Raw genomic sequence first — 8,981 nt, 5'->3', positions numbered from 1 at the left:
ACAAATAATGGATAGAGGATTATCCTCTGGCCTTGATAGATCTATCATACTGCATCATCCAGAGGCTCTGACATGCCAGATGCTGTTGCTCGAATCTCAACATCGACATCATGTTCCTCCCACTCGACATGACTGACTCGCTTTGGTAAACCTAATGCATAATAGCTATCAGCCTGCAGGAACCTGTGTCGAAATGCTCTGCCATGGCCACGGCCTCTTTCTAGATCGCCGGGAAAAAAACTGGTGGAAGATGAAGCTCTTTTCAGAGCAACAACACTACTGGGTGCCATAGCAGTTGGTGTTCTCATCTGCTGATCTAGCTGAAGTGTGTCCTCTTTCCCACTTGTGACAGAGTGTCATGGCTTCCAGTAGGGATTGAGATTAACGACCAGGCAAGAGATCAGTGTTCAGCATCCCACGAGAGACTGCGTAATTCATACCTATCCAGGAATTGAGATGTCGATTTGCTCTGGTTATTATCGGTTATCGTCGTGCCAGGGCGGACAAAGCACACTATTGGCTGACGCGTCGGCGGTTCCACTGGACAAATTGTCAATCGCCGACCAGCTGGCTCAATCGCCGACTGGTTCTGTTGTAGAACAAATATTAGTTATATCAAGCAGCTTTATAAAAAGTCGCAGTGCATTGCCACAACAAGTGTCATTCTTAACTGTTACAATTATACTTGCCTGGAGCTTCATCCTACCCGGTAAACTCTCTCAATTAGACCTGTTGACTGCTATCGACTGCTGAGCCATGTCTTCAACCTTGCTTGCCTCGAACTTCATTTCGTCTCCCGTCACAAAAGACAGCATTACGTCGCTGCAGCATGGGGAGTATACCTTTGACCAGCTGGTCCAAGACCTGAAGATGTACCTTGGTAGCTCGCGGGGCATTGGCACAGAACAAGTTGACCACCGTGTCCTCATGGCTTTCATGTCCAAATATGCCTCCAACCGAGCAGACTGGTCTCGTTTTGCACGGAACGATCCAAGCAAGAACTATACCCGCAACCTAGTAGCCAACATCAACGGACGGGCAAATCTGGTAAGTTGCTGTCGCAGTCGCGAGGGGCTAAAGGTGTTTTGGCTGACCATGGTGGCAGCTGGTTCTCGTCTGGAACCCAGAGAAAGGATCTCCGATCCATGACCATGCAAATGCGCACTGCATCATGAAGATTCTCGCGGGCGAGCTGAATGAGGCAGTTTATGACACTCCTGATCCTGAACAGAGCCACGAGGCTCCGTTGAGGGTGAAGAAAGACACAACGTATGGGACCGACGAAGTGGCCTATATTTGTGATCAGATTGGACTGCACCGGGTCATGAATCCTCGCAGTGACCAACTGGCCGTTTCCCTGCACTGTATGCGCCCCCTCATCACCTGAAATGTGACAGGCTTTGACTGACTGGCAACAGTGTATACGCCTCCGAATGCAGCGGACTTTGGGTACAATATCTATGACCGAGAGTCGGGGCGGAGAAGTCATGTCTACCAGGCGTAGGATTTTATCAAGAATGGGCTACCGTGCGGTGCAAGTAATGAATAACGAACTAGATTAATTAATAGACTTTGTTTTTTTTTTCTCCAACTCTAGCACTTGTAGTAGAGGACAGACACTCGAGGGAACCTAAGAGAGACAGACTTTGAAAGCGAACCGAAAGTCCCGACAACAGATGATAGTTAAAAGGTGCATGCATAAACACTGCTGAGTCATACCCAAGCAATGCGTCCGTTTCCTTCAATCGCCGCTCAGCATCGGCCTTTGCATTACTGTCTTTAAATGCGCCTCGCTTCCTTCAATTCACCGAAAATGCACTGGGCCTCTGACAATTCTGTAGGCCCCTGTGTTCTCTTTAGACACAGTGGCTTCAGAGAAAAAGATTCTGTGTAAGGTCTTGCTCACTTTGCGGATCTCAATATGGTCCGCCCAGCACCACTTGCCTGCACGGAATGTCGCAAGCAACACCTCAAATGCGACGCAAAGACACCGTCATGCTCCCGCTGTCTCGAGAATCGATTCAACTGTCTGTATCTACCTTCACGGCGTGGAGGAAGGCGAAAGACCCGGGATGCGACTCGACAACAGCCCCTAGCTACAACTCCCAACTATACTCGTCTTCTGCAACAGCCAATGACTTCGCATCTAGCTACACCAAGCACGATCATCCCCCACCATGCTTCTAGTGTCAATATGACAGAGGTCTCGCCTTCCTCCTCGGGGCAGCAAGACCTTCCGATCCAATTAGCAGAGGGTATTCAAGATTCAACCGAGTCCGACGCCCGCCTGGTTCGCCTGTATTACGAGAACTTTCATGCTGCGCACCCAATCCTGGTCCCCGCTCCTCTCTATGACGAGCGCAAATATCCGAAGTATTTGCACGAAATTGTTGTCCTGATAGGAAGCCATTTCTTGCCGCAGTCGAGTGCATCGCTATCTGAATCAACGTTGGCCGAGTTGAGCGCCAGCGGTGAGAGGACACCGTGCAAGGTCCAGGCTCTTCTCCTTTACTCAATACTGTTATGCGCCCGCGAAGAATGCCCGCAAACCCAGATCATGTTCTCTACCGCGGTTGACATCGCTTTGGAGCTGGGCATGTATCGACGAGATTTTGCGACCACATCATGCGACGAAAGAGACGTTGAAGCAGAAAGTCTGCGCAGGACGTGGTGGGAGCTCTTCACCGTGGACGTCCATATGGCTGCTTTGCAGAAAAAGGTCATCCTGAGATGCAGCAGCGTCCCATATGACGTTGCCCTGCCTTGTGAAGAAGCAGCCTATGCCAATCATTCGAGCATCCCAACCCCGCCAACCCTTGCTGGATTCAACAAACGGATTTTCACTGCTGACGATGATGATGGCGAGGCCGACCAGTCCCGCTATTCATCTTTCAGTTATCGTATTGAAGCAGTGTGCATTCTGGCTCGTGTCATCGTGCTCAACAGTTTACCCGAGACACACAGGGACCATCTGCAAGCTGTGGAAAATGCGCTTGTCAGCTGGACAAACCACCTCCCACCAACCAAAGTGGATATTGTGGATATGTACGGCAGCATTGATGAAATGCTCTTCCAAGCACATACAACAATTCACTATGCCGCCATGCTTCTGCATCTCCCAAGAAGCAATCTGCGACCTGCTCTGCCAGACACAGGGGCTCCCATCAGTCCAGTAATCCCATCCCGTCTCTCGCCGTCGTTCACCCGGCATGTCCACGACATTAAAGCCACAGAAGCCTCCAAGCAACTGTCGAATCTGCTGTCCGTGCGACCAAGTGTCCAGCGATATAGTCCGTTTGTCGTGTTTGGACTTGTACTATGCGGCATGGTGCAGCTTGCTACCAGTCGAATCCATCCGCCGGAGTGTTCGGATCACCACTGTAACCGCATCATACTTGTTCTTGGCTGTCTGAAGACGTTGAAGAACAAGTGGTCGGTAGCAAACAGGGCTCACCATTATCTAAGAAATGCAGCGTCGGAAACCTTTACGGCGTGGATCGAGTCTCGCTATCCGCAAGCCAGTGGCAGTGCACCGCCAGCCTCCCGCAATGATGCTTCGAGCAATTCTTCGACAATCGACAGTAGTGCATGGATCGTGGCCCCTGGGATTCCGGGTGCCTTGCGCTCAGCAGATGCGGATGTCCAAGGTCTTTTCTCACCGGGGCTTCTCTCGGCGTATATTGATCCCACTTGCAGCGAACCACTGCTCCTGCACACCATGCCCGACCTCGACTTCACATAAGCTGCATTTTGCTTCTCCATCAAGCAAGCGATAATCGAGGTGTTGCGAGCAGATTGAGGACCAAGTAAACCACTGACTTCGACGTCTTCGCTGCCAATGTGGTCAATTATCTTGACTGTCCCTCCATGCAAATGATACTATCAGCTCTACCGTCGTCCACTCCGTCGTCTTGGTTGATTCGACTTCGGATACCCCTGATTTAGAATATTCTCCGGCCCACGGAGAAGACAATTGGAAGTGGCGGTGCACAGGGTCAATCCCGTTCCTCTATTCTACAAGAGCATTTAACGCGGCAAGGGGAGAGAGGCCTGCCTTGGGAAGAGATTACGTTAACGGCCCCTCGGGCAACGGAGAAGGCTCGATGCTGCCTCGATGGAATCAAATAATAGCTCATTAATTCCAAGCGCGGTTATTACAGTGGCTTGGATTAAAGTGAGATTCAATCAATGAAAACTGAAAGCTTGGCCTTGATGAGGAGAGGGTGAGCACGTGGAACGCCTCAAGCTATTCCTATGTTGGTGCAGGTACATTTCTGGTGAACAGGCTATAAGGAAGAAGACGGTTTTATGAATATCCCACTATCGTTTTTTCTTGCGAAAATCAGATTCTTTGATTGCCCCACAGAAACTCGGGGGCTGGCATCTCGTGCGCCTCTATAGGCTGCTTAGCACCATGGTGATACCAAGAAGTAAGGTTGATTACCCCAGGCTTTCAATACCAGTCTTAGACTGCGTTGTCCGCTTTTTGGCAGAGTCCACAGTGACAACGCGGACGTGGGCGGCAGAGTTGCTCAATACCTACCGTTGGGCTGCAGGTATGCACGCAGGCCCGACAGGAACATCAGTCTCTCGGAGGCTTTATATAGACATAGCGCAAACCGAGTCTTCGTTGAAGGTATTCTTTGATTTCCCATACCAGAATGGAGCTTGAATCTGGTCGTTCCCTTGGCGCGGCACATGCTGCCTTCTGCATCTGGCGTTTGCTGGAGAGAAGTTGTATCTTGTGGTGACGGCTATAGATGCTAGTCGTGTACTTGGGGTGGCTGGATGATCAGGTGGCCAGCACTTGGCCGATAGTCAAAAGCGATCCAAGGGACATGATGCCATGAGGATCTAACTCCCGAGGCCCCGACTAGCGTTTCTTGGTGATGGCTGGCACGCCCTCGCTCGCGCGTAACTCGGCGAGTCTCTTCTCACGCTCGATGAGCCTCTCCTTCTCCTGCTTGATCATCTGTTCCACCGTCTTGTTGGCCTCCGCCAGGCGGTCCATCTCACTGGCCTCCCCCGCTTTGCTGTATTCGTTTCCCGGAGTTTTGTTGAGCGGAATCTCCGCCGTCCGGCCATTCTTCTGCTGCTGGGCCTGCTTGGTGTTCTTGCCCCCCTTCCCCTTCTGCGGCTGCGTGGCCCCCGTCGCGGGGCCTCCGGTCAGGAGCTCGTAGAACTGCTCCACCGGCTCGTTGAAGACCACCTCCTCGTAGTTCTGGCTCGTCACCATCTCCCGGCGTTCCTTCTTGCCCTCCGCATCGTCGCCGTAGGGATGCAGCTTCAGGCTGTGCCACAGCGTCTGGGGCTTCTCGTTGGATTCCGGCACGAAATAGAGCTTGATCTGGATCTCAAATTCACCCCACCCGGTCTCCGTGACCTCGAAGGGGGGCTGCTCGATCGTCCGGACATTCTGCGCGTACGTCTCATGCAGCTTGAACTGGACCTTTTTCAGCCAGTAGGAGATGTCTTCGCCGTTGACGCCTTTGACGAAGACGCGCCATTGATGCGTGTGGTCGGCGGGTACGTGGGGGGGTTTCTTCGCGGGATCGAACGGTTGGGCTTCACTGCCGAAGACTACGGGTCATCGAGCGTTAGTACAGAATGGAGAGTAATGGGAGTCAAGTAATGCTGGCGTACCGAAAGGGCGAAACACAGAGACACCCTTGAGAATCATCTTGTCAGCTGCCTGGTCCTGCCTTCGTCTGATGCATAATGGTGATTGAAGAAATGCTCACCCTCACGCGCTTTGTACCCGTTGCAGAAGGCATGCTTGAGCCTGATAGCGTTCCTTTGTAAGCGTGGTCGTGTCGGAGGACAAATGTGCTGGAACTGAATTGCAATGATGGGCGTAACGTAGGATGCAAAGTGACCATGTCCCTGTCGCGACTTTCGCCCGCGGTGGCACGTGACAGCGGTGGGTGGTGATACGATAAGGAATTCCTCGGAAGCTCCGCAGCTATTCTTCTTGCTCCGGCGATCAAGCTCTCTTTTGTGAATTCCTATTCGACCATGTTACCTTGAAATTCACTCCTTGCTCTTCATATTCTTCTATTGACACCATAAACTACGCTCAGACTGTGTGATTAAGTTACATAATTAGCAAAATGGCTGCTAAACGTGTCGTAGTCGCGGGTGGTAATGGTTTCTTGGGTAAGTATACTCCGCATGTCGGGCACGCAAGAAAATGAGACTGATGAAGTCTCTCTCCTCCAACAGGTTCACGGATCTGCAAGTCTGCCGTCGCTCGGGGCTGGTCGGTCACTTCACTCAGGTATAATGTTCCATCGATGACCGGATAATTGTCGTTAAGTCTTGCGCAATAATACTGATCGCCACGGCATAGTCGCTCGGGCGAACCGCGGTGGGAGACCGTCACAGATTCGGTGAGTCGCCCGAGCTGGGCGAGCTCCGTCGAATGGGCCAAGGCCGATATCCTCAAACCCGAGACATACAAGGCTTTCCTGAACGGAGCCACGGCCGTGGTCCACAGCATGGGCATCCTACTCGAGGCGGATTACAAAGGTGTGGTGCAGGGAAGGGAGCCGATCCTTAGTGGCTTACAAAGGGCCTTCAGCGCCTCGAGGCCTGGCGGTCAGGATCTTCGGGAGAGACGAGAGGGTGAGCCTCTTGAGGTCCGGGACCGCAGCGGGCAGTTTACGTACGAGCTGATGAACAGGGATTCCGGTGAGTATGCAGTGCTCGGACGAGGGATTTAGGTTCTACTCAGGAGAATTTTGGCCTGGATGCTGACAGTTGGGGTCATGATCTTTAGCTATTGCCCTCGCCCAAGAGACACACCACGAGCGGGTTCCTACCTTTGTCTACATTTCTGCTGCGTCGGGAGCACCGGTCCTTCCCAGTCGGTACATCACAACTAAGAGAGAGGCGGAAGCAATCATAGCGGCGCAGCTACCGGAACTTCGAAATGTGTTCGTGCAGGCACCCTTTATGTACGACGAGAGTAGAAAGTTGACTCTGCCGATTGCACTCGGTGGCTTTGTCGGATCTCAGGTCAATGCTCTGCTGGGAAATAAGCTTGATTTTCTCGGCTCTATGGTAACTAAGCCACTCAAGGTGGACGACGTAGGCGAGGCTGTGGCAGAGGCCCTCGAAGATGAGGCTGTTCGCGGAGCATTGGGTGTACAAAAAATTGAAGCCCTAGCGACGAAGGCTTGGAGAAGAAGCATGCTTTGAGCATTGGTTGAATCAAACAGTATGTCTAGATTTTGATTTCTTTAACTTGATGCTAAAAATGGCACAGGATGATAAAGAGCCCCGGTGTGCAACAAGCCCTTAGCAACATTGAGGGATGAACCGACCGACCACTGCTTCAATGGCTGACTGTTGGCTGTGTTCAAGACGAGTTTGGATATCCAAGCATGAGTCAGCTCTTGGAAGAGCTGCAGAGCGACACTGCTTCAAGGTGGAGCGGAAGCAATGACGCGATGCTGGTATAGTGTATTTGTACAGGGAAGGCTACCAATCGATACCCCTAGATAAATCTTTGCTCCATGATCTCTGCCAACCTTAGAAGCGAAGGGCGCTCGTGTTCTCTGCAAATGGAGCTCAACGTGACCGGCATTGTAGTTTTAAGCTCAATGGGTCAGAAGCTTGGCTATAAAGCGACTGGGCTATTTCAAGCTTGATCGCATTGCTCGAAAAGATAATTCCCAGCAAAGGAGACCGCATGTGAGGACCGGGGGGTGCAGAGTCACTCGAAAGTCAACCGATATCCGAATATTCCGACAAAGGGCATTTGACGGATGAAAATCATCGGATCCGTTCAAATCATAGTTCCACGCTCAAAGCTGTCACGAATCTCGGTGGTATACTGTTGCACAATTAGACTTGACAGCAACAAAAATTTGACGGCACATACCTTGTTATAGAAGCGAGCCAGTTTCTGGTTGAATTGTTTGTTCTTCTCATTGATGTAGGTGACGTCACCATCATCATCTCCGCGGCGGTCTCTCCGCTTCTTGAGTCGAACCTCCTCAGCCTTTCTCAAGTCCGCGACCAGCTTATCGACAGCTACCCGGTCAGGCCTGTTTTCCGTGAACCCGACAGTATCTGCGGTGGAATAGAAGGTGCCGTTCTTATCGACTGCAATCATTTCGCCGTCGTTGGTTTCCACGATTTCGAGGTCCCCGTTGGCGGCAGCTTTTTCGATGGCTGCCATCTTATCTCGCTCATAACCCTCCAGGTCAGGTTGCAACTCCCGCAGCTGTCTCTTGTATACTTTGCGCGCATCTTGTGTATAGTCCTGGAAGGCAACGTCATCGCGATGGCGTTGTTTCTTTTCCATCCGCTTGTCCCATTTTTCCGACTCATCCACAGTCCAGTCCCAAGCGCGCTTGCGCTCAAAATCCTCGCCCGCGGCCTCTGTATCAGCTTTTAGCAGGTTGTGCGATGCGAAGGCATGCTTGCGCGAGATCGATGAGAGTAATGCCGGGTCGGTCGCCAGACGTTGTGTTTCAGCGGCGGTTTCCTTCATGTTGCGCTCTGTAGCCGTTTTCTGGAACAAATATCAGTAAAAACGCGCATTTCAAACAAGCTGAATTGTGGAGTACTTACCGCGCGAGCCTGAAGAGCTTTGAATCTCTCTTTGCGCTGTCGGGCCTTTAAGACAGCATCATCCTCTGTCTTATCTACTTTCTTCGAGACGTCCTCGACCGCATCAGTAGCGGTAGGCTCCTGGGAGGCATCGCCTGGCTGTTCGGCAGGCTGCTCCTGCTCAGAGTCAGGATTGCTTGCCGCAGGCTGTTCGATGTCGTGTTCGGTGGGCATTTCGCGGAAGTATGCACAGAATCGGGTCGCGATGATGTTAAAACTCAATGGTAGGTTTTGAGGTAACGTGATGATCGAGCGCTGGGTAATGAAAAAAGTCAAGGCTGGGGTTCGTGTTACCAGCGTGGATGATGAAAGAAAGAAAGGATGAGGCTGAGGTCAACTCTGGCTCGGATTTGCACGACTCG

General features: G+C 51.8%; 5 protein-coding genes across 5 annotated transcripts; 3 read left to right on the top strand and 2 right to left on the bottom strand.

The window, feature by feature from the left end:
- The first annotated feature begins 659 nt into the window (after positions 1-659).
- BO95DRAFT_437724 (putative cysteine dioxygenase) lies at positions 660-1,569 on the top strand. Its single transcript, XM_025585345.1, has 3 exons — positions 660-1,047; positions 1,106-1,364; positions 1,419-1,569. Exons 1-3 carry the CDS (start codon positions 757-759, stop codon positions 1,502-1,504), a joined length of 636 nt encoding a protein of 211 aa, XP_025448077.1. The 5' UTR covers positions 660-756; the 3' UTR covers positions 1,505-1,569.
- Positions 1,570-1,792: 223 nt separating this feature from the next.
- Positions 1,793-4,078, top strand: BO95DRAFT_6036 (Zn(II)2Cys6 transcription factor). Its single transcript, XM_025592085.1, has one exon. The coding sequence runs from the start codon at positions 1,922-1,924 to the stop codon at positions 3,740-3,742; it is 1,821 nt and encodes a 606-aa protein (XP_025448076.1). The 5' UTR covers positions 1,793-1,921; the 3' UTR covers positions 3,743-4,078.
- A 694-nt stretch (positions 4,079-4,772) lies between these two features.
- yaf9 (YEATS domain-containing protein YAF9) lies at positions 4,773-5,850 on the bottom strand. Its single transcript, XM_025592084.1, has 3 exons — positions 5,742-5,850; positions 5,644-5,668; positions 4,773-5,580 (listed from the first exon to the last, which is right to left on the bottom strand). The coding sequence occupies exons 1-3, from the start codon at positions 5,772-5,774 to the stop codon at positions 4,874-4,876; spliced, it is 765 nt and encodes a 254-aa protein (XP_025448075.1). The 5' UTR covers positions 5,775-5,850; the 3' UTR covers positions 4,773-4,873.
- A 133-nt stretch (positions 5,851-5,983) lies between these two features.
- Positions 5,984-7,507, top strand: horA (ubiquinone biosynthesis protein COQ11). The gene is made up of 5 exons (XM_025585344.1): positions 5,984-6,156; positions 6,223-6,277; positions 6,350-6,690; positions 6,779-7,219; positions 7,268-7,507. Exons 1-4 carry the CDS (start codon positions 6,111-6,113, stop codon positions 7,198-7,200), a joined length of 864 nt encoding a protein of 287 aa, XP_025448074.1. The 5' UTR covers positions 5,984-6,110; the 3' UTR covers positions 7,201-7,219; positions 7,268-7,507.
- BO95DRAFT_6020 (pre-mRNA-splicing factor SYF2) lies at positions 7,495-8,925 on the bottom strand. The gene is made up of 3 exons (XM_025592083.1): positions 8,581-8,925; positions 7,886-8,521; positions 7,495-7,837 (listed from the first exon to the last, which is right to left on the bottom strand). Exons 1-3 carry the CDS (start codon positions 8,791-8,793, stop codon positions 7,790-7,792), a joined length of 897 nt encoding a protein of 298 aa, XP_025448073.1. The 5' UTR covers positions 8,794-8,925; the 3' UTR covers positions 7,495-7,789.
- Positions 8,926-8,981: the final 56 nt, after the last annotated feature.

The sequence above is a fragment of the Aspergillus brunneoviolaceus genome (genome assembly GCF_003184695.1).
Source record: "Aspergillus brunneoviolaceus CBS 621.78 unplaced genomic scaffold BO95scaffold_1, whole genome shotgun sequence".
Classification (NCBI taxonomy): Eukaryota; Fungi; Ascomycota; class Eurotiomycetes; order Eurotiales; family Aspergillaceae; genus Aspergillus; species Aspergillus brunneoviolaceus.
The sequence above is the reverse complement of the archived record's forward strand: the minus strand, read 5'-3'. Positions and strand labels throughout refer to the sequence as shown.